Source organism: Sus scrofa, chromosome 2 (assembly GCF_054392235.1).
Source record: "Sus scrofa isolate SSC_HxYL_T2T_F1_AM1 chromosome 2, Sscrofa_HxYL_maternal_Yorkshire_Landrace_v2.0, whole genome shotgun sequence".
In the NCBI taxonomy this organism is placed as follows: Eukaryota; Metazoa; Chordata; class Mammalia; order Artiodactyla; family Suidae; genus Sus; species Sus scrofa.
Window position 1 is genome coordinate 28,966,518 of NC_139384.1, and position 27,450 is coordinate 28,993,967.

At 42.0% G+C, this 27,450-nt stretch overlaps 1 protein-coding gene and 1 long non-coding RNA gene across 16 annotated transcripts in view; one reads left to right on the forward strand and one right to left on the reverse strand.

The window, feature by feature from the left end:
- Positions 1 to 27,450, reverse strand: part of CD44 (CD44 molecule) — a 95,745-nt gene that overhangs the window by 20,766 nt on the left and 47,529 nt on the right. The window contains exons 5-16 of one of the 15 annotated variants that reach the window (XM_085011497.1): positions 26,676 to 26,906; positions 22,219 to 22,353; positions 19,986 to 20,114; positions 18,438 to 18,563; positions 16,152 to 16,265; positions 15,586 to 15,702; positions 11,796 to 11,924; positions 10,207 to 10,335; positions 8,728 to 8,829; positions 6,847 to 6,936; positions 5,763 to 5,969; positions 2,481 to 2,546 (exon numbers count right to left, since the gene is read on the reverse strand). In XM_085011497.1, coding sequence (XP_084867623.1) covers positions 2,481 to 2,546; positions 5,763 to 5,969; positions 6,847 to 6,936; positions 8,728 to 8,829; positions 10,207 to 10,335; positions 11,796 to 11,924; positions 15,586 to 15,702; positions 16,152 to 16,265; positions 18,438 to 18,563; positions 19,986 to 20,114; positions 22,219 to 22,353; positions 26,676 to 26,906 — 1,575 coding nt within the window. Of the gene's footprint in view, positions 1 to 2,480; positions 2,547 to 5,762; positions 5,970 to 6,846; positions 6,937 to 8,727; positions 8,830 to 10,206; positions 10,339 to 11,795; positions 11,925 to 15,585; positions 15,703 to 16,151; positions 16,266 to 18,437; positions 18,564 to 19,985; positions 20,115 to 22,218; positions 22,354 to 26,675; positions 26,907 to 27,450 lie in introns of all 15 variants that reach the window. The other 14 variants (XM_085011496.1, XM_085011498.1, XM_085011500.1 and 11 more) reach the window with 14 other exon arrangements.
- On the forward strand, positions 10,457 to 19,162 carry LOC146405297 (uncharacterized). The gene is made up of 3 exons (XR_014837117.1): positions 10,457 to 12,939; positions 13,193 to 14,257; positions 14,341 to 19,162. It is a non-coding gene; the product is annotated as an uncharacterized LOC146405297 (long non-coding RNA).

The window sequence follows — 27,450 nt, forward strand, 5'->3', positions numbered from 1 at the left end:
ACCAAAATGAACTATTTTTCCCCTACCCAATGGGAAACCCATGGCAGAATCCCCTGAAAGCTGCCAAGGGAAGAAAAAAACTGAGAAGGTCTGTTTGGCTAATCAATGGATGAAGATGGCCAGGTCTTAAATGGCCTTTTCTCAGGAGATTAAGTGTAGACTCTGCTCAATGGACTGTGAAATGCTGATGGCCATGGTTATTTTGGGTAGAATGGCTCCTGTGGATGCAATCTGACATTCTTGTTAAAATTGAGCAAAACAAATTCTACCAGAGGTCTGTCTGTTTCAACTTCCCATTTTGACAGCGGTCTTTTACTTGACAAACCTCAGAAGTCCAAGGGCCTTTCTCTAGCTGCCTTAGTCATTATTGGCAAGTGTTCACCTGCCCGGGTCAAGGGACATTGGCCATCTAAACTGGAGCTCTTTGGCCTTGAAAACCACCTAAGAGGTACAGTCACTCTTGTAGGCCTTTCTCTGACTCAGAGCAGCCTTTTGATATTCGAGAGGGAGGCCATTAATGGATCATAATCTCTTTATTTTGATTTTCAAAAGAAGCGCTCCCAGCAAGGAAAGATCTGGGTGTGTGTACAACCAGCTGAACACTCCCATTTGAACAATAGACACCTGCACAGGAGTCAAACAAAAGAGGCGACTCCCGCCCACCTGATTCTCACTTCAAGCAAGAGCCAAAGAAGATGGACGAGACACAGCAGGCCTCACCTCCTGCCCTAGAGGTCTCTGCAAAGCTACCCAGGGTAGGGCTGGCTGGGAAAGCAAGTTCTGCAAAGAGGAATGCTTGACACTGCAGCTGGGAAGTGAGGTCCAATTAGCGTCATGTGCAGAGAGAGAACTCAACCGGCTTCCAGCTTCCGCTGTGAGGACCCAACAGTCTAAGATGTGCTTCGTAAGCTTTCATATACAGATAAACCACGTAGTGGTGGTGGGATGGGGTGGGTCTACTTAAATGGAGCCCTTGTTTCAGTGGGTCTGGGAGAGCTGGGGATTCTGCATTGCTGGCCAGTTCTGAGATGAACCAAGGACCACACTTGGAGTAGCTGGGGTCTGTCGCCTTTGGAGAGTACTGCCTTTAGTCGTTAAGTCCCTATCATTTCCAAAATATTTTCTTCGTCCGGATACCTCCTGCTCTTCACAAGAACTCTAGGAGGTAACAGGGGCCAAAGTTCTGATTTCCTTTTTACTAGCAAAGAAATTGAGGCTGGGAAAGGCTAAATGCCCCCACCCAAGGCCCCCAGAGAGCCTGTCTTTATTTTAGAAGCATTTCTACTGGGCCTCTACATCCCTGTGCTCTTAGGTAATAGATTATTACTGAAGCTGCCATGTAAATATCCATCTTCATATTTGCTTTAAGTGTGTGAACCCTTAAGCCTGGAGGCAACCCTTTTCCCACTTGGGCATAAAGGGGAGGACCTGGCTCACATGCAGCCACCTGGTGCAGTGATGCTCAGGGAGACCACAGGCAGACAGCACCTGCGGAACCTTTCAGTAGCCCCAGCATCTGTCATCACAAGTCACCCGGCCTCATGGCAGACTTTTGCTGCCTGGAGTTAAGTTTCTAGGGGTGTGATGATTACAGTAATTACGGCTGTGATTATGGTCATCACAGGGTACTTTCTCCAGATCATGCTTCTGAGAGGTAATATGAGACCCCTGGGCTTGAAGCCTGGCTCCACCCCTCAGCTCACTAGTCATGCCAACTCATCCAGGTTGCTTAGCCCCTCTGAGCCTTAGTTTCCTCATCTGTAATACTGGGAAAATAAAAGTACTGACATAATTAAATGAGTTAATAATAGATGAAACATGAAATCACCCATACTTGTTGACCTACAGAAATGGCAGTTTCTTATGGTCCAATCTAACATGTGTAAAGTGTTAGAACGATGCCACCAGCACACAGTAAATTCTCAATAAACGCTAGCTAGCGTGCCATGTGCCGAGGGGTTATGCTAAACGCTTTACAAGTATACATCATTTAGACTTTAAAGCAATGCCCTGTGACAATGATTATCATTCCACTTCTCAGATCCTTTAAAGGAGTCCCCAGTTAGCATGTGGAGGAACTGGAATCAAACCCACACCATTCTTTCTCCAAAATCCACATTCTTCATCACCTGGTGTGATGCAGTGTCAGACTGAGACCCTGCCTGAATTCTTCCTGGTCCTCTCACAGGGAAGAATTTTCTCAACAACAGTAATTCTCAAAGTGGAGTCCCCGTCCAGCAGAATCAGCATCCCCAGGGAACTCACTGGAAATACAAACGCTCAGGTTCCACCCCAGACCCACCCATCAGAACCTTTAAGCATGGGGCCCAGCAATGCAGCTGGATAAGCCCTCCCTGTGGTGGTGATGCGTACACAGAATGTATGAGAACCAGTCTTCGGGAGACACGGACTCACACGTCATGAATAATCTGCAGGTTCCCTGAGGAGAACAGTAAATGACTAAAGCAGTTCAAACTCACCAGCTGATTCAGATCCGTGAGTAGTAAAGGACCTCCCGCTGGGGTCAAAGTAGGGGTCTTGGTCTTCTGTAAAGAGCAATAAGGAAAGGTTTAGTACTGTGTGTTCAGTGGCACTGCCATTTGTGTTTCCTCATATCTGCGTTTTCATGCAGCGCATCACAAAGTTTAGCCTTTTTCTTTTTTTTTTTTTTCCTTTTCTGACTGCCCCATGGCATAGAGCGTTCTCAAGCCAGGGATCAGACAGAGCTGCAGTTGCCACCTATGCGGCTGATGCAGCAACGCTGGATCCGCTAACCCACTGTGCCAGGCTGGGGATTGAACCTGCGTCCTGGCGCTGCGGAGACACCTCCAATCCTGTTTTGCCACAGCAGGAATTCTGTTTGGTCTTTTAAAGGTAACCAAAAAAGATGACAAAGGAGTTTTGAATGGGTCCACGATATGAATTACTTAATCCACCTGTGAGTGGGCTAGAGCTCAAATCAAAATTTAAAAAACTGGGACAACACAGTCCATCAAGGATGACCATAGAAGTGTAGCTTTAGTAGAAACCCGCAACCTGTAACACTCTAACAAAAATATTATAAGGTTTTTGAAAGTCAGAGGTTGGAATTTGACACTGTGTCTTTGAACAAAGGATCATATGCTTTGGATTATGACAAATGGGAATGGATGTACTCCGTGGTTTAGAGTATGAGACATTTAGAGAGATTTCTCTGAAGCGAAAAACAGAAAAATGTTTTGGTGTGCAGTAAAAGATCCTGGGGTTGAATTGTGTGAGAATTCCGAGAGAAAAGTCAACTGCTTATTTAGAGAAAACGAGTCTGAAAATAAGTTGAGAAAGACATGGGGAGACGAGAACTGGCATGAGCCCAAGGTGTACCTGGTTATTAGAACATGTTTCAAATAACATTTTCCAAAAATTAAACCTGGATGTTCAACACCAAGAGTTAAGACAACCCATCTTCTCAAACATCCATCACCGAAAGGCTTTAGATTAGGATAAGTCCATGAATTGCTAAAAATCTGCATCCACAGACCAAATCTTGGATTCAGCACATGGAAATGCTTGCTCTTCTCCCCCCCCCCATACATTTTCTAAAACTATAATGAAATCTTAAAGCAAAATAGGACAAGAGTTTCATAAAATGGTTATTGTCACCCATTATGAAAGGTGCCCACAAGGAATACACAGTGATCTGATCTTCGCCATGTCCGTGTTTAGAGAAGTGGAGGCAGGTGGATTAAGCAATGTAATCTCTCAGGTAACGGAACAGAAGAGACAGGTTCTTTGTTCCTTGGCTGATGGTCAGAATAACTGAAAAGAGCATTCGCTGAAATGTCCACACCAATACCACCACCATCGTGTACCCGCACCATCACCACCACCACCACTCCCACAATTCCACATGTTTTCATTCTTAACATTAAGCATAAAGACTGAGGGGAAAAAATGTATGAGAAGAAATGAGCCTTAATTGAGTGTTTTGGAAAAAAAACTAAAGATGCTAGTCAGATCTTTTAATCCATGGAGAACCATAGGAAATCTGTCTGTACCACTGCGGAATGTAGAAGGAATCAGGGTATGGAAATATCAATTTTCTAGAAGGCATTTTATTTACTAACAAATAGGCTATGTAATCCTCTGAGGCTATAGTAACTATTAAAATTGCCATTTAAAATTCAAGTTCATTAGGTGGCATCACAGGTCTGATTTGCCGAGACACCAGGCAGGGCTCTAAGAGTCATTTCTCCAGAAGAACCCCCACAAGGCTACTTGGAATTTTCAATAACGGAGGGCAGAACCCCACTGAATAAAGAACCAATGAGCGTAGGGGGCTTTAGCTTGCCAGTACTGCTTTAGGATTAGCATTTTTCAAAATGGTTTTCCTTAAATCCCTGAGATGGGCAGCCCAGAGAAAAGAGGCCAAGCATTTGGCATTCTGGGTTTTCTGTTCCACACCAGTCAGAGCATCACAGCTGTCATCTGTTTTATATATTGAGTTCTCACAAGATTTGTTCTTCTTTTGAGGGGGAGGGAGAAGGGAAAGGACCTATGCTATACATGTGTGTATGTATGTGTATTTATACACATATACACATACATATATACATGCCTTTGACGTATATAATTTAATATATATTTAATATATTTAACTGCTATGATATATATACATAATTTAATATCACTAATCTTTAATATACCTTTATGACTGAGTGATAAGGACACTTTCATAACTGGCATCAGGAGGAGAAAGTTTGAATTTAGTTTCTTAGCCTGCGAAGGTATTTTGCAGTTCTCTTTTCTTGAGTATTGGTTTCTTAATACAAATGGAGAAACAAATAAAAGCAGAAGTAGGGAAGATTGCTATTTAAAAAAAAAAAAATGTGGCTTTTTAGGGCCACACCTGCGGCATATGGAGGTTCTCAGGCTAGGGGTCGAATAGGAGCTGTAGCTACCGGCCTATGCCAGAGCCACAGCAATGCCAGATCCGAGCCATGTCTGTGACCTACACCACAGCTCACTGCAATGCCGGATCCTTAACCCACTGGGCGAGGCCAGGTATCAAACCTGCGTCTTCATGGATACCGGTCAGGTTCATTTCCGCCGAGCCACGACGGAAACTCCGGAAGATTGCTTATTTGAGAGGGAAAAGAATTACATGCTCATGCTGGGTGCATGCCTAACTTAATTGAATAAGTCATTTTTGGTCATCTCTTTGCCATCACAAGAGAAATGGTGACTGTTCATTAACAGTAGACTAAATCATCAAGTTTTAAGTGTGCACCATAACTAGAAGAAGTTAGCCACCAGCCCTTCACCAAAAGTAAAATTCACCAATCCATCACCAATAAAAGAGAATAATTTCAGAGCAAAGACATCAGTATACAGAAATTATTCACAAGATGGGTAAAACCCTGCTACATAGGCAGCATATATTAGTTGAATCAAATGGAATTGCTAATACTGGACTACTTTTACTCACAAAAATATCCGTTTCATATGGTTCAGCTAAATATGTCACAAGATCAGGAACAAGAAAAAGAAAGAAACTCTACCATAACAACCAAGTCACAAAAAATAGAGATTACATGGGCACATAAAAGCATTATTTATTTAAAATAAATGTTGACTTGCACTAGAATGATGATGTGTGATAAAAAACCATCCCCATGTCACAAATCCATCTCATCGTAGCCTACACAGAAGTGATCCCTAAAGTATGAAAGTATGTGTTGCTTCTCCCTCTAGAAAGCAAACCAGATAACAAACGGCCAAATTACCTGATGAGGAAAGATCAACATTAGAGGTGGAATCTCCAACAATAGTAACTTCAGTAACTCCAGGGGACCCAGTCTTGGTAGGGGTCACCAGGATGAGGGTTCTATATTCATTTGTGTCTGGAGAATGAAGAGTATAACCTTCCACGGACGTAGCTGAGTCTTCAGGAAGACTTCCACCTCTTCTTCCACCTCTGCCATCATTCCTATCTGTGCGGAGGTGGAATCAATGGTAAACCCACACCCGTAAGACCACTACCCATCATGTGCTGGTTTTCAGAATGTGCAATTGCTGCAAAAGCTTTCCACTTGTTCTTCGTGAACACGGAGCGGTGAGCAGTGCAGTTTGCTACACTACTGAACAGAATCGATATTTTGCAATCAACACCAACTGGGTATCACTCAATGGAAGAGATTTTGGTGATCCTAATACTCAGAAGAGACATTTGGTGCAACACCTGCCTGGGTTTATTAAAATAAGGTTTATGCCACCAGAACTGTTACTTTAACGTCAATGCAGGTACTAGATAATCTTGAGCTATTATCAGCTGGATCCACCTTTGATGAAGTGGAAGAAACACGTACGTTACTGAATTGAAAGGCAAAATTTTGCTACCTGCCATTGGAAGCAAATGCAAAGCTTCAAAGACATGAGCCTTCGATTATTCTCTCCTTTGCCAGAGGGCACTGCTTCCTAGTCACCAGCACTATGGATTTATGGCCCAGAGGATAAATGGCAAAATAATACGAATGGAAGGAAAATAGTGATATCATTCAGATCTTTTCCCCAATTATAAATCATATATAAGTGATTTGTTATTTTTAAATGAAGACACTAACTCTAGAGTTTGAGAAACCCAACCTTAAAAACATTTAAAAAAATTAAGTTTGTACTTAATGCACAGTGGCTTCTATGAGATCTACAAAGCAAAGAAGTCAGAGAACCATCACCAGCCGCACCTTCTGATCATAAGGAACAGCTTAACAACAGCCAGCTGATATACCTCCACCAAAGACACTGCAAAAGCACCGAGTTTATTGATTTTTTTTTCAATAGCTGAAGCCACCTGGGCTTTACAGTCCTTACTGCTAGATGTTGGAGTAGCAGCCACTGGATGGTCTTTGTCTTCTTCCAAGCCTCCATGTGATGTAGAAGAGCTCTGAGTATCACTCTGCTCTGTTTCAGTAAAGGATGAATCCAGTATTAATTTGAAGCCATGAAATAAACCCTCTGTTATCTGCTGATGGGGGTGGGGGGAATTTAGCTAGAGTCTGGTCATGGGTAGATACACAGGAATACCAAAGTTTGTGTACACCATCCTCCTTGATTGATTGACAGAAACGCACCAGGATATTCTGCCTTGCCCCCAACTGGCTTTGTCTTCCAGTATAATCAACAAGATAGAGGGCCAAGGTGAAATCACAGCCAAAACTTTGTTTCCCCCCCCCACCACCGGATCATCCTGGCCCAGTGATAGCACTGCTTCCTGTTATTCCAGAAAACCAGACAACACACAGAGATAGAGAAAGGAACGTTTGGATCCAGTGTTCCCACCAACGTCAAGAGCACCTTAGCTGTGTGTCAGGAAGTGTGAGTGTAGCGAAAATAAACATCATCACAGCAGGTAGAACACTTGTAGCCACAAAAGAGGAAGATGTTCATGTAGAATAACCTGCTCAAGTAACTCAGATCAAATTTATAGAAGGAAACACTTAAGTCGCTTTGAAAGAACATGAACTTCAGTTACCATGGTGCTCAAGTTTTAGACTTTTGATCTCATCTCTGGATGAGGATTCTCATCATGGCCCTGAAACGCCAGGAGATGCTTGTCTGGGCAAACGCAGGGCCCTCACTGATAGGTTATCCATTTCAGGTTGAACCCTTGCCCATGTCCGAAATGGCTCTGACTGCTTTGAGTTCATTTCTTGAGCGTTCCTCTAAGAAAGGTACTGACCTCTGAGTTACAGGTGCAAGTATTCCATAGGGCACACCACGCCGCCAGGTCCACCACCAAGTGAATGCTACAACTGGGAGAAAGACATTCACCCAACACCAAACCCAACGTCAGAACAAACATCAACAGGGACATCAAGTAAGAATACAAGCCCCTCCATCGGCGGGGACCGATATTTAAGCTTCTCTGCATCTCCTCTAATGCTTAACACTATGCTGTTTACATTCCTGACAATCAAGACACGCTTCCTGATTTTTCCCTTTGTCTCAAAGGGCTCACAGGAAAAAAACCTCTGCCCATTACAAGCAGCTAGCAGTGAAAGGAGGCCCTCTTCATTCTAGATTTCTTTCATCTTCTGTCAAGAAAGTATGAATGATGGTGATCTCTAGGATAGCTGTATCTGTAGTTAGAGTGGACAGTGAATCTACTGGAAGTTTCACATTGTTTCTACCATATATTCAGTATAATAGGGAGAGACATGAGCCCGTGTTCTTCTTTTGCTCCCAGGCCTGCCGCTTAGGTCACCTGTCAGCATGACTTGCTTCTCTGGGTGATGATTTCCCTACTCTCACGATTATCTGGCCCCCAGATAGCTTTTTACGACCATCGAGACAATCCTACCTCTCTTCAGCCTCGAGTGAGAGATGGGAATCAAAAGGAGATGGTCCGTTAAACCATAGAGAACCCACTGTCCTCACCGTGGTCGTGGATTTCACGGACATAACTACTCAGAGAAGGAAAATCAAGAGGAATGGAGCCCCACGGCCTTTTTATTTGTGTGCTAACATGAAGTCATGGAATCTGGAAAGCACCAAGAAGGAAGGGATGGTCAGATTTAAAGAACCACCAAGAACACACAATGAAGATGGCTTTTACGGCCTCGGCTTTTACAAGCCAAGCCACACCGCACCGCGTGGGCCATCCCGCCACCCAGCTCTGCATCCGGGCCAATGAGAGCAAGAGCTGAAGCAGGAAGACAGGTCAAGAGGGAGACTGAAGGCTGTTATCCTTACGAGCTGTCACTGAAAGAGGTCCTGTCCTGTCCAAGTCTTCCACCAAACCTGTGTGTGGATCTGCAGAAGGCTGAAGCGTGGTACTATGGCTGGCGTCCTCATCTGAAGGAATTAAACCAGTGTTATTGCTTGGTTTTCTAACTACAATCTGCGGGTGGTTTATGGTCTAGAGACAAATTATTCTTACATTCAAACCTGGGGAAGAGGAAAGAAAGCACATACAAATTCATGTCCCCGGAACTGAAATAGATGATCATTTCTCCAAAAGAGCAGCCCGAGAAGCAACCAGCTTTCATTTAAAGGCTGAGTGATACGAAAGCTACGACTTTTGCTCATTTTTTGCTGAGTCTGGAAGGATGCTAATGAACCCATGATGAGTCTCCCAAGCCTTGCAGAGCGACAGAAGGACAAGCCACGTGTGACTTGTCCATTCCATACACACCACCTGACACGTGGAGGAACGACAGAGGACCCTGGTTCGGGCACCATTTGTCACATCCCCCCCAACATGGCAAAAGAGCTTTTGTTACAGCCCTCTTCCCACATTTGCTTCTCTTTCACGAAACATAAAGTCATCATCCAACCCTACCTAGATGGAGGCCACAGGAATATTCTAGGGCAAGAAACAAGACACAGTGGGTGCCAATGAATCACTCTTCCCATAAACACAAGCAGGAGATGTCTTTGCAATTAATGTGTACAATGATCAGGGAGGGTACAGAAATTTCATGGAAATAGTTATAGAAGCTGTTTCTAAGAGTGATCACAAATCGATTCTGCTGAAATAACAAGTCTTGTGTGGAATAGAGGCCACACAAGCCATAAACACCGTCATTACTGCTGGCTCTCTGATTCAGAGTCCACCCACACTGCTGCCTCTGGGGAGATTTAATCGGTTCCAGATGACCCCAGAGGGAAACACTGGACTCTCAGGCACCCACATCTACACTGTAGCCTTTACATGTAAAAAGGAAAGAGTAGGACATGATGCGGCTTACTCTGTTATTTAATAATAATAATTACTATTAATTTTAAATAATTAATAATTATTAATCACTACTATTCATTATTATTATTATTGCCATTACCGTGATGACTATTAATCCAGGTTGGTACTATTATTACTATTTTAACTGTTGTTATTTCAGAACTCCTCTGCCAAAGACAAGTTATGTCTTTAGGTCTATAATGGAAAGAGTCACTGGATCCATCACGTCACTCGTTTTTAAATACGGCACTTAGAAGTAAATGGAAAAGAAGTCTTGAGACTGCTCCTCTTCAGAGGAAATGACTTTCACTCCCATCACCTTAGGACTATTTCTTCTTTAACCCTCCTGCTAAATCCTCCACTCTCACCCAGGATTTCATATTCAGACAAATGTGCATTATCACTCTTACCAAGAAAACTCATTTTTGAAGAAACTTAGCCATTTGTGGCTTTCAAAAACATAATATACAAAAAAGCTCAGAGGTTATTACCCATCCTTTCTTCCGTTTGATGACCTCGTCCCATTGGGTGTGAGACTGGGTCGAAGAAATGGGTCCAGGAACTGTCCACTTGGCTCTGTGTGGTCGCTCTTTCACTTGGATGGCTGTCATGGGCTGAGGCTGCTGTGACAGTGCAGTTCAAGCAATTGTCAAAGTGTTAGTTGACATTTGGCCAGGGATACACTGGTTTTGTTAAAGACTTTATTCTCTACACAAGACAATGAAACCGCCTTCCGGGTATGGGGGGCCAGGAAGCTGCAGAAATGCGGAGGAATGTTTTGGAAGTTATGGGTTCATGCATGCTCATTTTCCCGGCAATAGGCATGTGAACTAGAGGACAGAAAAGCATTAATGACTTCTCCAGTGGGTAGATGATAATTTGGAGACATTAAGAAAAGATGAGGAGAAGTAGTAGCTATTTACCCAGGCCACGCTGTCACCATCCCCTGAAGGAGGAGGTGTGAGCGCTGAAACACATGACGTCATTCCTAGACAACCACATCCCAGTGAAACGCACATTAGGCTGGTAGTGATTTAGCAAAGGAATCAGGCAACATCTTCCCAGAAGACACACATGAAAGCAAATCCCATTCATCTCAAAAACATGAATGGAATCCATTAGAAGCATTACCTTCTAACAAGGAGATGAATGGCACAAGTGATAGATAAGACATGCTCCTGCTTCATTCTGAGCCAAAGAAGAAGTACAGGTAGAAAAGATGACAGCAGTCGGCCCTTTGCATTAACCCCACCACATAGCCAGTCACCGAGTCCACTGTTCTGCCAGATATGAATTCAGAAGTTCCACACACCAGAAGAAAAGTATGCGTAATATTCTATATTGCAGGGGTACGCACAGGAGTATTTCTCATGGACACCAAGTAAGAATATGTAATTCACATGCATTTACAAGGCAGGATGCACGTCAGTGTTTCTGTCACACAGACAAAAGAATCCTACATAAGGGGTGGCAGAGCCAAGTCATCTGGCATCACTTAGAAATGATGACAAGGTTTGAGTCCAATCTCCCCATCCCACAATTCAAGAAGAAAAAAGAGGTGTTTTTTTTTTTTATGGCTCTAAGAAGAAAACATTGTTCATTCAAGGAGAAACCTCCAAACAAACATGACACGGGGGCCAAACATGACACCGGATAGGTTATTTTTCTCAAAATGCTTGGCTCCATTTTTTTGACTGCTGGGGTTCTGAACAATGCTTTCTAACAAGCCCTGGATTTCACAGAACTGGGTTGGAATAGATCAATCCCCTTACAAAAGCAAGGGGAGTATTTTATAAGATCAGAGTCTCTGCTATGGTCTCGCTAGGAGATACCCCAAACTAGATCTGGAAGTGACACATGCAAAGGCTTATGCTTGGTGTGACTTTATGTGCCTGTATCCATTTCTGTTCAGGTGATGTGTTACAAGCATCTAAGGGTTGGCTCTACATCATCATTGATTAGGGAACCTTAACATCTTGTGATGATTCCATCAGATTCTTCTTGTTCACTGTTCTCAATGCCCAACATTGAACCCCAGAGGAAGGTTTCACCCAAGTTTGTCTGTGAAAGCATGCATTACCAGTTATCCCTGCTGTTGCATGAGGGTCTTCTTTGGGTGTGTGGGGATACCCCCCGGACCATCCATTCTCAAACCACTGCTCTTTCTGGGTAGCTGTTTCTTCTGTTGTACTACTAGGGATTGCCTGGGCTGTGAGAAGAATGTCAAGTGTGAGCTGTTATCATGCAAATGATTTCCTTGCCAACACATAACTGTCTACCCCAAGAACATATACATGTGGGAGAGAAGGTAGAACAGGAAAGCAGTTGGGAGAGAGAACATAGATGCTCTGAAAGGGATATTAGAAATCAAATGGCTCAAACCTTTCGTTTTTCAGATGCGAAAACTGGAGCCCAAAGACGCTGCAATTTGTACAAAATCATCTAGCCACAGTCTATGAGTTTCTAGTATTATTATTATTGTTGTTGTACTAGAGTATATGGCCACATCTATCCTGTCTGGGAGACTCATTCATTAAAAAAATTAACCTCTTCAACTATGTCTTATTTATCTTTGCATCCTTGTGTCCAGGAAGTGAGGGAAAGCTTAGATGCTCCAAAATGTACTCTAAATGCAAAATGTTCCCTATTTAAAAATTTAAATCCTTTTGCTATAAAAGCATTAAAGAAAAGTCAACTCCTGGAGTTCCCGTCGTGGCGCAGTGGTTAACGAATCCGACTAGGAACCATGAGGTTACGGGTTCGGTCCCTGGCCTTGCTCAGTTTGTTAACGATCTGGCGTTGCCGTGGGCTGTGGTGTAGGTTGCAGACGCGGCTCAGATCCAGCGTTGCTGTGGCTCTGGCATAGGCTGGTGGCTGCAGCTCCGATTCGACCCCTAGCCTGGGAACCTCCATATGCCGTGGGAGCGGCCCAAGATATAGCAAAAAGACAAAAAAAAAAAGAAAAGAAAAGTCAACTCCTCACATTTTCCTAAAGATTAATATCATTTTGAAATTACATAATTCACGAATAATCTTAAAAATAAAAACTCCAAGGAGAAAAAAAATTAGAAGTGTCCCATTGTAGCTCAGGGGTACCCTGACTAGTACCCAGGAGGATTCAGGTTCAATCCCTGGCCTCACTCCATGGGTTAAGGATCCGGCACTGCTATGAACTATGGCAGCTCCAATCTGACCCTTAGCCTGGGAACTTCCATATGCCACAGGTGTGGCCTTGAAAAAAAAAATTGACCTCTTGTTTCCAGTGATTTTGGAGGGAGCAATACATTATATAACAACCATGACCAGGAGTTCCTATTGTGGCTCAGTAGGTTAAGAACCCAGCATAGTGTCCATGAGGCTGTGAGTTCAATCCCTGGCTTTTCTCAGTGGGTTAAGGACCCCTCATGGTCACGAGCCTCCACATGGGTCACAGAACAGCTAGGATCCCACGTTGCTGTGAACTTCCATATGCCACAGGTGCAGCCACAAAGAAAAGAAAGAAAATAAAAAGAAATATTTTTAAAATTAAAAAAAAAAATCACGACAAGATCAGCCTAGACGGCCACCTGCTTAAGTGTGGTCACATAACTCACAATCGCACCCTGGAACTGCACCAGCAGGGGGTCTGCCCAGGATGAGAGCTGTCAGGAATGACTGCGAGGCTACTCCGCTGACAGAGTACGAGGTTCTGTCTATGGAGCATCTAAAAGTGCCAAGATTATTTTTTAACAAAATTAATTCAGTGGAAGAAAACTTTTCTAGCCAGAGTCTGGCACTGTATAAACAAGAAGAGTGTGTGGCAGGCTTAAAACTTCAAATACTCAGGTCATAACTGCCCAGGTTTGAAGAGGAGAGGATGAATGAAATAAACTGCATCAGGGTGCCTTTGGGAAAAACCAAAAAGCCATTGAAATTATCATCCATGGCAACTAATGGCAAATTTTTAGTTCATCGAGAAAATGAGAGTGTATTAACTTGCCAAGTAAAAGTGAATTTTGCAACTTGTAAAACTGGTTTATTCCATTATTTTATAAAATATGTGTGATCTGCTAATAGCAAAGACATTTAAAAAAATAAAACTTTCTGTTCTTGGTTTACCTTTGCATTGGCCAAAACATTCCTGGGGATAACTGCTTATCCAGGAGGAGGGCAAGCAAACAAACAAACAAGCAAACAAAATCCCCAAAAACAAAAACCCAAATCTTAAGTCTTCTCCCTCACCTCTGGCTAAATCACTACCTCCTGACAAATAATGAACTACTGGGTGTAATCACAAAAACAGAAAAATTAATCCAAAAATAGACTCCCCACTTAAAGTTCTAAAATGAGAAAGAAAAAGAAAACAGACAGACAGACACACACACACACACACACACACACACACACACACACACACACTGTCCTATACTCTTCCTATCACTGTCTTCATAAACACAATGATCCCTTAAATATCCAGTAAACCCCTTCTTGTTTTCAACATATGGGTCAGCAAAGCATAGGATTTCCATTGGAAATGTGAAGGTTGGCTCTCTTCTAGAAGTTGTAAGGTTGTTTTGATAAAGCCCAGAGGTCACCAACCAGAATCTCTCTATGTTTTGCAAGTCCTAATAAAAGCATTGCTGCAGCAGCTGCTGCTTTCCCAGTTAGGATCTGTCATGTCCCATTTTTCAACTAGTAACCCTGCCCCTCCCCCACCATCTTTTGACAATAGGCTCATTAACGCCAAGCCTCTGAAATAGTTTTCTGCTTTTCAAGCACAAACTGTCTTAAATAATTTCTAAGACCTACTGTTTGGACCCAAAGGGATGGGTACACAATCCCACTCTGAAGAGACTTCTGTTTCTCATTTCCTTCTTCTAGCAGAAGACTCTTGTAATTCAGCCCATAATTCTCACGTGTCTATCAAATCTATTGGGATAAGTAATGAGATGTAGGTCTGTTGGGCATATTCGGTACAACACCCAGGACCTGTGAACCTATTCAGTGCTAACTGATGTGTTAAACGTTTCTTTTATTGTCTGAAGACATCCTCCAACCAAACCTGGCTTCCAAGTACTTTTTGCTTATATGTTTGCTTTAAGGGTATTCAAGGCTATGAGAACAATGGTTGAACCATAATTTTTAAAATGCTACAAACTCCCATCCTAAATAAAGCTTCTTTTGTTCTAAACACCATAGGCATCTCCCTGAGAGAGAGAAAAAAAAAGAGTATACACTTCTTCTTTTTTTTTTTTTATGTCCTATCCTCATAGGCCAGTACTAAGACTTGACAATGTTTTAAGAAACCTGAGGTGTCTGCACGTAAATAACAGCATCGAAGCCCTCCCCAAGTTACCCAGAGCTTAAAAACAGAAAGAACACTCATGGAATTCAATGTAGACCGTCTGAGCTGTTGCCTTTCCTCCAAAGAGTACAAGAGTTGCTTTCCTACAATGCACTGAGGAACGGAATGTGAAAAAGAATCTGGATACATCAAAGATCATCATGGAAAAAAAGGATTCCAAAGATCATTGCACTCGTCACGCTTTCTTTCCAGATCTCACTACCAAGCACCGAAAGAACACACTCTTCATCATACTTGTCCGTAAAAACACACGAATTACCCAAGTGGAACCTCTGCAAATCTTTAACACAAAAACCCCATCTCACATATTTTTAAACACTTTGGCCTTTGGGGCAACCTGACACATGATCATTTTTCTTCCCATTTTTAAAGAAACTATATGCATATTTGGCAGCTTTTCATGCTCTGGGCATAAAAGAAATCACGCGTGGAAATAGAAGATGCAGCCAATGTCTACCAGAAAGTCTTCCCAATTTGACTTCACTAACTCTTCTAAACCAGAACTGCCGACCGCCATCCTTCTTACTTGTGCTTGTAGGATGCTGGGTCTCCTCTTCGTCATGATTCTCATGGTGACTGAGAGAAGAGTGTGGGTCCCAGGTCCAGTTCTCTCCATGAGCACTGGTGCCACTTCTGTCCATATCTGTCGTGATGACGGTTAAATACATGGTGACTTTATCAACCAATGTTTGATGGTTCTGTTCTTCCATTAAAGGACATGCCATCTCAATAGTACCTCTGAGCATCTCCTCTGAATCCTTTTGAGTGACTTCACTAATCTCTCCCAAGAGAAAACCAACAGACATGGAATTTCTTAACCATTACCTATTATTCCACTATAACCACTTTGTCCAGGGCAGCACTGCAAACCATTTTAACATGCTCATTTTGACAGTGAAGCAACAAAATATCTTGTGCCCAGATGATATAATTAATAAATGACTCCCAAGTTCAACTGAGTATCCTCATGAAAGTTCACTAAGAATTTGTAATGAGATATTAACTACATTTCCCACTGTGTCCCAATGGTTGACTTTTGCAGCATCAAAGATTTTGAGGAAAAAGGATCTTTAAGTATGCATAACTCATTACCAGTCATCCTTGTGGTTGTCTGAAGTGATACTTCTGGATCTAAATGGCCTGGGCTCTGTTGGGTCCAATCCTCATTCTGTTGCAGGTGGTTAAAAACCCCTGGTGTGGTTGAAACTGTGATAATGATGATTGAAATAGTTAGGAAAATGCCATTTCTTGAGCCTTCACCACGTGTTTTGCACATTTCTCCCTTCTTCAGTCTACAGGGTAAATCATCTATACCAGGCTGTATAGATGGTTGAGTAGAAATGGAGGAAAAGCAGAGTGCCTTCAGCTTGATTCAGCCATACTGTTAAGCATCTCAGTGTCCTTTGCCTTCTGTGAGAGAACACGGTGGAGTCAGAACATGAGATCTTCCAGAGAAAGCAGCCAGAGACGCTGCAGCAGGAGGCAGAACAGCTTTGAAAACACCAGCCCTCCACCGAGGATAACCAAAGACGTCAGAGCTTTGCCCGTCCATGCAGTCTGTAATGACCCTCTGCACTTGAAAGCCCAAGAAATCTGTATCACTGGCAACTGCGCTACATGGAGGTCCTCAGGCTGAAGAGTAGAGACCTGAAAGTTCTACCACGATCACCACTTTGCTTCGTTAGTAGTTTCAGCGGAGAAAGAACCACCCCAAGCAGCCAGAGCTTTCCCATGGATGATTCTAGGAAAGAACGTCTGCCTAGAACAGCTGTATGATTTAGCTATACATTTCTGAATATTTATCAAATATCTATCGTAGTCTCATCAAATACAAAGCATTTCACGATCAAGCCATTCGGAGCCAATGAAAGAAAACCAAGGAGCATATTCAATAGAAAAACACCACAGGTAACCCAATCACCATCGCAGCAGCTCCCCGAAAATAAAAAGAAGCATACAGCCACCAGTGCCCTGATACTGTCACCCAAAATGATAGGGCTGGAAGAGGAGATGCACCTGACAGAAGGACCATGACAAAATCAGAATTAATGTCTTTTGTGAAAGGTTATTTGCGAGTCCATCCTAATTCTTTCAAACTTTATTTTGATACCCAAATAACACAAAACTCTTTTCAGACCTAGAATGTTATCAGATCTATTTCACAGGTTAATAAAATCAGGTTTAGAATCATTAACCACCTTCTCAATAAGCAAGAAAAAGTGGTGGTAACCACACCCCTATAGAAGAAAGGGGGCATCCTTCTGAATGATGTGCACAGGTGCCAAGAAGAAAAGTGAGCTAAAATTGGAAAATATGCCACAGAGATGAACAAACATCTCCAAGTTTTCCCCTGGAGTTTGATCATATGATTTATTTCTAGGTTGATCTGTTGGGCTTGCTGCCCAAGAGAGTTTAATTTCTGAAGTATTAAGGCCACATCTCTACCGATGGCCCTACCTAGGAGATGTGGCCACATGCTGAACCCAGGAGACAGTATAATAGTAAAGCTCCAGCGATCCGGGTTATTTGGTTTTCTTCCTAAAGTTATGAAAGAGAGGTTCCTTGTTCTCTAAACAAAGGTCTGCAGAGGTGTCCAGCTGAGGAACCCACTGCTTAAAAGCTTGGCTATAATGCATCTAGTTCATCTCCAGTATTTTCTGTCTTGATATCGAATACTCAGATGCCTTCAGGCTGAAGCTATTCTTTTGGATCCCTCCCTCCTGGGGTGCTGTCTTTTGGGGGGCAAAACTCTCAGCTTTCAATAGGACAGACAGGACTTCAGTGACCTGGCAGAGCTCATGTAGCACCCCAAAGGCACATCTTCTCTTTAAAAAAAAAAAAAAAAAAAAAGCAAAGCTATGATGGAATCAGGCTCAGGATTCTCATCTCTGTTCAGCAATATCTTAGATCATTACAATAAGTATAGGAAGCTCAGTCATAGGGCAGAGTATTAGACTAATCTCTGAATTTTTTCTAAGGACCTCTCAGCTCAATTTCCATCTCTGTTCTCAAAAAGCTTTATAATTGTCACAAATTTGGATATGATTATGCAGAAGTTTCACTCTTTGTTTTTTAAGAATTGGCACTGTTTTGTAACAGCTCAGCTTTAACACAGAAATAAAGAAAACAGGAAGTACATGACGCATTAGGAATTTTATAAAAGATATTTTTCCCATTTCTCCTCTACAGATGTTTTGGCTTCCATTAAAAAAATCAATTTCTTCCAACACAATCTCATCAAGGTATAACTAACCTGTGATCACAGGCTTATGCTCATTCTTCGTATTAACTATTTTCTAAGATAGATACCATTGGATATCACTCAGATTAATCGAGAAGCCTGGCATAGATGGTTCTACAGGAATTGATTATTCTTACTGGTGCTGGAGATAAAATCTTCATCATCATCAATGCCTGATCCAGAATAACTGGGGTGTTTGTCTCTTTCATCTTCATTGTCTTCAGTTGGCTCCCAGCCTGCTGAGATGATATTTGAATCCGTACCTGTTGTGGTGACTTGCGTTAGTGGCTGAGCTAGATGCCAAGAAACCCATTTCACAGAGGAAGAAAATCAGGCACAGAATGTATAACGGAATTCCCAAGATTAACAGAAAAAAAGGGCGACCTTGGACTTGTATACCCCCAATTCTTATATTCTGGTCTCTGAAGCTAATATATAGATCTAAAAACATGTGACTATAATTTTTACAAGTAAACACTCTCCTTAAGGAAGTTAAAATAATAAATATGGACATAAACCCACCAAAGAAGTAAAAGAAAAACAGGCTAATAAACACTCCCCCATGCTTTCAGATGCATTTATTATTAACTTATTAAGCATATGCCGTGGAAAGCTAGGATGTCAAGAATAGAATGAAAAGGTTTCACACATGCTCCTTTGTTTTGCTGAGCCACCTTCAGAAAAACTTTGGAATCAAAACACACGTCAATCATTTCTAAAATCCCCTGGTTGTATTCACAGTTTGCTAATTCCCTTTTTGCTCTTCTCTAGCACACGATCAAGGTAGCTCCGAATGCAAATGACAGCTACGTGGCAGTTCCCAACAATAATTTGGCATACAGAAGGAAAAAAAAAAAAAAAAGGTAGTCAATTAACAGAGAACTCATGCTTGGCATTTTTTTATCAACCAAAAAAGTTGACTAGAGGGGTGTGCAGCCAGTATGTGGGGAAACGCTCACTTTTTTCCCATTTGGATGCAAGCATAGGAAGAGACGGACCATCTCCACCTCTTGTCAGTGGCTGCTGTAGAGGTCTCTTCACTAGACAGGGGTTTCCTATATTTCTGAATGAGATTCATGCTCTTTTCAAGATGACCATTTGTCTTTTCATTCTATGAGTATTTATCCCAAGAACAATTCCACTGATGGAGATGATGGAGATTTTCCATATTTTGTTAGCTCTACCTCTGCTCTTTTACTTTCCCATAAAATGTCAAGACATTGTATCCATTTGATCACTGGAGAATAGCTTTCAGAGTCAAAATTTTGTTCTGTCAGCAAGAAAGACCCAGCCCCCTTTTATAGCTCCTTCATATTAGCTTCCTCCTGGGCTACATTAATGCTATAGAAAAGAAAGAAGAAATCGGCTTCTTAGTGCTAGAAAATCAAACATAGATCTCAGAGCTCATGATCTTTCTAAAGTCATCAAAAACATCTGTGATCCTGTGATAACTCATAATGCAAAAGACTATGAAAAATAATATATATATCACTGAATCATTTTGCTGTACAGTAGAAATTAACACAACATTGTAAATCAACTGTATTTTAATAAAATAAATCTTAAGGAAACATGTGGGAGACCAGCATGGACTGTACACTCTGAGAGTATCCCGAAGGTCAATGAGAATTATTAAAGACTGTCAAGAAAACATATGAAATGAGATGATAATAATAACTCATTACCAGCCATCACTGTTGTTGTGTGCAGATGATTCTTGGATTCTGATGGTTGAAACCACCATGAAAACCAGTCCTGGGTTTCGTGCCTCTTGGTTGCAGTTTTGGAAGTTGTACCGCTAGTGCTCACCAAAGCTGTTGTGACCATAATTGAATTGGTTGCCAAAGGTTAATTATCAGTTCCTAAGAAAGAGCACTGTATATGCTCTCACTCTTTTCTTACTCAAGAGTCATCTCTACTTGACATAGCTGGCGGAAAGCAAGGGAAGACGCACAGAAGCTCCGTTTCTTTCCAAAGAAAACGGGATTTCATAGCATGTCAGAGAGGCCAGGACCTTAAATAGCATTTGGTTCGTACTTCTCATCTTGAAGATGAATAAAACTGTGCTGGGTAGACCATGATTTGTCTGAAGTTAGAACCATTAAGCAACAGGTCTTGAGGACAGCACAAGAACTGCTGTTGAATTTTGAAAGGCTATAATGTAAATGAAGGGTTAAATTTTTGTCTGTGTGTTCCAAAGCCAAACCAGGACACGTGGTAAGGTTTCAGGGAGATGACTATCCTTCCAGATGCTGGATTTTAAAAGGTAACAATCTGAACTCTCCAACAATGAGGGTTTACATAAAGTATTATATCCCCCACCACCAGAAAGATCATTTAGCAGGAAAATTGTGTCGGCGATTAAACGATTAGAAGTGTTGACTGAACGACACCATTTAAGATCCTCTCCAAATCTGAAAGTCCCTGATTCTAAAACCCAGCTCTTCAGAGTCCTAGCCCTTCATCTTCCACACTCTCTGTCTTGGTCAACCGATATCATCCTCCAAGAATGTAGGGTATGACATTCCTGCCCGCAGTCCCAGACACGCAGCCCCAGCAACCCCAGACACACGGCAGAGTGACACATGAAGTAGAAGACTGAAAAAGATGCTGTTTCACTTTTCTCCATTTACAATCCAAATCCTTTAGCAGCCCTGCCCATGGTCACTTTTATATCAACACCAGATTTTGCAAAGCAGAAGCAACATTTTGAGACCCCGTTTTTGAAAGCAGGAGAACCAGCCGGGAAAGACAGACAGAGGCAAAGTGACCCAATGATCTCACTAACAAGACCAGAGGTAAGAGTCTTGATTTGCAAACTTCCAAAGACTGCCATTTCTGCAGCCATGACGGGCATCAGAAAAACAATAGACAGGAGTAGATTTAAAAAAAAAAAAAAAAAAATTCAAGCAGAGAGGCCGAAACCATCATTAAATTCCCAAATACAAAAGAAAGGTGAATTAGAGTTCCTTTTTCCAGCTATCAAGAAAGCCCAGAAATGGCCCCAAGATGAAGTACTGACAAGAAGACCTCTTCCTTCACAATGTTTATCCTATGAAGATAAACATTGTAAACATTTTAAAATTGCATTTTAAATTCTCTCTCTCTCTCTCAACAACCCCCAGCATTATTTTAATTATATGTAATTGCAACTTAACATCAGCACTATTTTCCTAGGGGTATTTGTCAAAATAAAATATACAATTTATTCAATGCATTGGCAGCTAAGCAAATGCAAACGACCACTTTATAACTTTTCTTCTGCAGAAAAATACACCTAATTATATTGAAATATGGCCATATCCTCCATCAACAAAAGTTAAATGAAATGAGAACTCTCCCACTGTTATAGACTTAGAATCTTTTCCCAAAAAAGCTCTCAAGTCAAAACACTTATAGTGATTTACAGTTAACAGTCAAACATCCAGGGAGCTTGTTAGAGGCCTAGATTCTGACATAAAGCAACAGGTCACTTCCTACACTGGACAATTCAGGTTTTAGACGTCCACACAAGTGTCCAGGGCCCACACTTTCCATCCGTAAATCAGTATTTTACTTTAGTCTTATTGGTTGTGATCATTAGATCAGCAGAAAGCAGGAGTATGCGTTTTCTAAGAGACTTCTTTCCAGAGAACACAATCTCCTCATTGAAGCTTTGGAAGGAAAAATCATTCTATTAGAATTTTTTTGTGCATGTTGACAAAGGGAAACCAAGGAGGACATTCTCAGGAGCATCCAGTCATGTCTCCAGATCCATGGGCCGCTCTGATCAATGAAAGGGTCCCAGGCCCTGTCCTCACTCGGGACGGTGACGGCGCATCGGGAGGAAACTTTGACATGATCGTAGGTGTCCTCTCCCCTAACACTGAAAAGCTTGGGGTTCGGGACAACAGATAAGCAAGAGACATAACAGTTTACCTGTCGTTGCGGTTGTTGTCTGATCCTGAGTCTTAGACTGGGAATTACCAAACCAGGACCACATCCAATTATTTGCTGTACGGCCGTATGGCATGTGAGCTGCTGTATGGCTGTTTGAGGGCACAGCTGAAGTAACTGGATCAATTATGAAAATATTTAGTGAGGTCTTTCTAGAAAACCTTTTCTCTCAGTCCCATCTATATAAAATATATGCATTTATTATAGGCTAAAGATTAGAGAAGAAAGAAGACGGAGGACGGATTTTATCTTTTCAGACTGTTAAGCACAACTCTTTAGACTGTTAAGCACAACTCAGAAATGCAAACTCTGTATGAGTATCAATCCAGTGCTACCCAGTGTCATCCTGAGCTCCCTGGATACAGGGAGCAATATCAAGTAGCAACTTCATAACCCATGATGGAAAAGAGATTTTGTATCTACTTGATTGGGTAATCCAGCCATCAACTGAAAGTCTTCTCTGCAGCATTTCATAAAGTTGCTTTCACTCATTTATTTTTGGAGGGTTTTTTTTTTTTTTCCAGAAGTGCTTGCTTATATCTTTTGGGTCTGTCATTTTATCCAGGTATCCTGTGATGACAACTAGCATTTCAAAGTTTCACCCACACTCATTTATCTCAAGTCAAGTTTTTTACTTGAGTGAGAATTTTGCAAAGGGTATGTGTTCAAAGTGTTGAAATCAGACACAGCTTTCTCAAGTATCCGTCACTTTCCGTCCCTCTTAATTCTAATTCAGAATGTGTTCCCAGAAAAGAAACACAACTGCCCAAATGAGAGAAATGTTGGACTCTATTTGAATTAGACAAGGAATAATCAGTGTGATTTTGCAATTTGAAATCTCCCACTAGACTTTCGAGTTGGACTTGAATCCAGAACGTTTTCCCTGTAGAAGAAGAATGGCAAAGATCATCAGGATAAACATCAATACTAGCTGAGATTTTTTTTTTGTCTTTTTTTTGGTCTTTTTGCCTTTTCTAGGACCGCTCCCACGGCATATGGAGATTCCCAGGCTAGGGGTCTAATCGGAGGTGTAGCCACCGGCCTACGCCAGAGCCACAGCAACTCGGGACCCGAGCCGTGTCTGCAACCTACACCACAGCTCACGGCAACGCCGGATCCTTAATGCACTGAGCAAGGCCAAGGATCGAACCTGCTACCTCATGGTTCCTAGTCGGATTCGTTAACCACTGCGCCACGACGGGAACTCCCTAGCTGAGATTTTTAAAAACTATTTCGAGTCATACACACCTTTGAAAACTTGACATAAATCATGGCTTCTCTTCTTTAAAACGAGATCCTACACACACATATTTTCAACATTTTGCGTATTTTTTCTGGTGGCTCTTGAATGCCTGTCATAACTACTAGAACCTACTCCAGGTTAAAAGCTATACACACCCAATGTCAACCACCTACACAATATGTGCTATGCTACAAAGGACACATTTGCACAGAACAGACTAAAGAGATAGAAGTCATTTCCACCAGTGATGCCCTCAGATAAACCTGGACATCCTCCCTGGAAAATCTATAGACACCCATTGGTACCTCAGAAATGTTATTAAAGATGCAGAACTCCAGCCACCATTGCCCATTAGGTGGAGACCAAATGGGAGGTAAATATACAAGAGAAAGACAGAAATAGGCATTATTTCTGTTTTCCTAAAATGAGTTTTATGATATTCAGGGAAAATGAAAAAAGCTGCTGCTTCACCAGAAGTTTTCAATTTCTCCAACCGAGTAGATCATGCCAGACCAAAAAAAAAGAAAAAGAAAAAAATATATGTGCATACATATATTTCTTTTACAGCCAGAAGACAAGGAAAGGGTTTTCCAAGGCAGGAGTCTACTTCCCAAATTAGTTTAAGTTTTTGGATTCCAAAGAATTCCAGATCACCAACAGAAAAGAGGCTGATGACATTCCTCCAGGAAGGCACTTCCAAAAACATTTATAATAAAAAGCTTGCTGGAAGTCAAAACCTACCTAGATGGTTGTTCGCACTGGCTCTCCCTATTGCCACCCACTAAGGACCCTTAAGGATGGACTGAGCTACATAAGCCAAAGACGCACTTCTGTGTGCTCAGGCAGCCCGCCTCTTGACCTCTGCCCTCCTGTGTGCATTAGGGAGGATTTGCAATCATTCCTTCTCAGTAAGTCCCAACACCTGGTCCTGAAGTCATGAGGTTTGGGCACTCTCCTCACTGGGCTTGGAAAATATGGTTATTCAGGAACTTTTTAGCGCTAACTTGTTCAAGTACGCCATATGCTATGTTTAAGTTTCTACCTGATTTTTTTTTTTTTGATACCTTCTTGGAGTTGATTTATTTGGAGCTGCCATATTGGATCCTAGAACTCCACTATGACTCTCAGGTTGGCACTGGACTGACTCTGCTGGACAGACTTCTCTCTCTTCCTAAACTACTAAAAGAAACTTAGCTACCTACGTGCTCTGAAAAGAGGAAAGCATGATTCTTTTCTCAACTGAAATCCTGAACTATGTTTTATTAAGGAAACATATGATAAGCTTAATCTTTTCCTTGATTTTTGCACAGTCTATAGGCTCCAAGAAAGTAGGTCCAACTCTGCGTCCCCAGGAACCAGAGCAACATCTGGCACAGAGAAGACCTCAAATATCCGTTGAATGAATGACTAGCTTAATAATCCTTACATCTCCTCAATATTATTTTCTAATGGTGTTTACTACTGGATCCCAAGCATTAGAATAGCTTGGTACATAGTAGGTCTTCAAAATATATTTGCTGACTAACTTTGGTAGGAAAGGTGCAGTCTTTAAAAGATGTGCTATGAATATTTATAAAATGTCCTCATTGCCTTTTCTAAAGCACATATGAAATGCACACTAGTTTATGTAGTCTGTTAGCAGCTTAAATGTTCATTTCCTCTTCATATTTTGCCACGATGTTCTCCTTTGGGGGGAAATGGTCCTTTAGGACAGATCTGATCTGCCTCCTGCTGAAACCTCTAATTGTCATGTTTGCCAACACTGGACAAAATCACGTGCCCTGATGATAAGTACCTTCGATGTGGCTAATTTGCAAAAGGCAGAGAAGTCAAGAAGCAGTGAGTAACAGGCAGCCCCACACGGTTGGTTTGCAGAAGCTTCTCTCTCAAGAAGGGTGGTCCATGGGATTATAGATAATACAGTGGAACAATCTCCAGAGAGCCAATACTCCAGGAAATCATGGGAAATTTGAAAACAACGTGTTTTTTGGAATGTTTCAAAGCATCTACGGAGAATGACCAGAACCCAACCCTATTTGTACCGCCCCCTCAGCCAGATGCTAACAGAAATTTAAAAGGCTGAGAAAGTAACATTGCATTACATCATAGCACTCTGGTAAATTCCCAATTCCCTGGCTTTTGGGTGGTGAGGAATAGAAAAGGGCCCCGTCTTGAGCATTTGCAAACCAGAAGATTTCCACCACACTCTTTGGAGCCCAGAGTTCTACCCCTCAAGAGCCATAGCCAGGGAAAGAGAAAATCCACATCATACTAAGAAAGCTCCTAAAGAAGCAGATGGCCTATTCGAGTCTGAATAATCCTGCACAGAAGAAACACGGCCAATCTGGAAACCCGTCTGAAAACAAACCATAGGGAAAAAGAAAAGAGAGAAGCAGAGAAGGAGACCAGAGGAAGATGTAAACACTTTCCCATGAAAGTAAAGCACCAGGGGCCAGAACCCCAAGAAATCTTATGCAATGTTTACGTATCTCCACTCTAGCAGTCCCAAAGTAATGAGTTCACAGACGAAACCAAGCAAGTTTTAAGAGCCTCTCCCCACCAGCTGGAATATAAAACTCAAGCAGATTTTTTTTTCACCAATGTACCAAATTGATTGTTCCAATGGCACTAATATAGTTTCTGAAGGAGATTTGATTTGACCAGATAACTCCTTCAGATATGCTTCCTTAGACCAAAAACAAAGGAATTGTTTAGTAGATCACGGGTAGTGAATATGACAAATTATTACACAATTAATATGACTATACATCAGGCTAAAACATAAAAATAAAAAAATTAAGCTGCAGAAAAGTAGCAAATGGAAATGGTAAGCATACACTATGATCCCAAATTTGTGAAAACAATCTTATCCATAAATGAATAAGAACAAGAAGGAAACCTGCAAAAATGAAAACAGTTTCTGCATCAGGCTTGACTTGTCCCCATATTTCTGGGACAAGAGAACAAGGGAAGTTCTTCTAAAAAACTTCCAATATGCCACTTCCAGTATACTGAAAGAAAAAAAAAATTGTTGGCAGTAGCTGTCCACGCATACAGAGCACTGACAACCACAGGAGCCCCGCCCCGCATGACGTCACCACTTTCTAGAGACGGGGATAATCAACGCACGAGGAAAATCAGAGCTGTTTTTGCAAACGAATCGCTATTGGAAAGATCAGGGATTCATTCTCCTTACTGGTAGCTGGGGTATCCTCCGGGTTGCTAGAGACCCAAGGACCTTCTTGGTCTGGGTGCGTAGTAGTCGGAAGGTGGGTGTGGAAGATGCTGTAACCCCCGGAAGTGCTTCTTTCACTGGATGATCCACTGCTCATATCATCCTCCGGAGCCATGTTGGGGTTGATGTCCTCGGGGTTGGTCCTGTATTCACCTTTCTTGGTGTAGCGGGTGCCATCGCGGTTAACAATAGCTGGCAGACAGAGAAGGCACTTTCAGAACTTGGCCGCTGACACTCTCTGACTATAGGAAAGACTGTGGCTTATCCTATAAGGCAGTGACTTCAAAGCTGTTTTTGTTTGTTTGTTTCTGTTAAGCAAAATAACATCTAACTACCTACCTCCTGTTGGGGGCACAGAGTGAACAGTGCACTATGAAAGTGAACCTTCCCCCATTCACCCACCCACCCTGGAAATGGGGACAGGGAAAGAGGGTGTCTAGAGCTCTTTTAGGGCCGCACCCTCGGGCATCTGGAAGTTTCCAGGCTAGGGGTCAAATCGGAGCTGCAGCTGCCTGCCTACACCATCAAACCCACATCCTCGTGGATCCTAGTTGGGTTTGTTAACCACTGAGCCATGAAGGGAATTCCTGGAATCCCACTTTGTGTGGCTCTTGACAAGGTGGGTAACTCTCTGAGCTTCAGTTTCATCTTATGTAAAATATGGGTAACACTACCTCCAATTATGAGCACGATATGATACACTGCATGGAAAAGGCTTAGTGTAGTTATTCAAAAT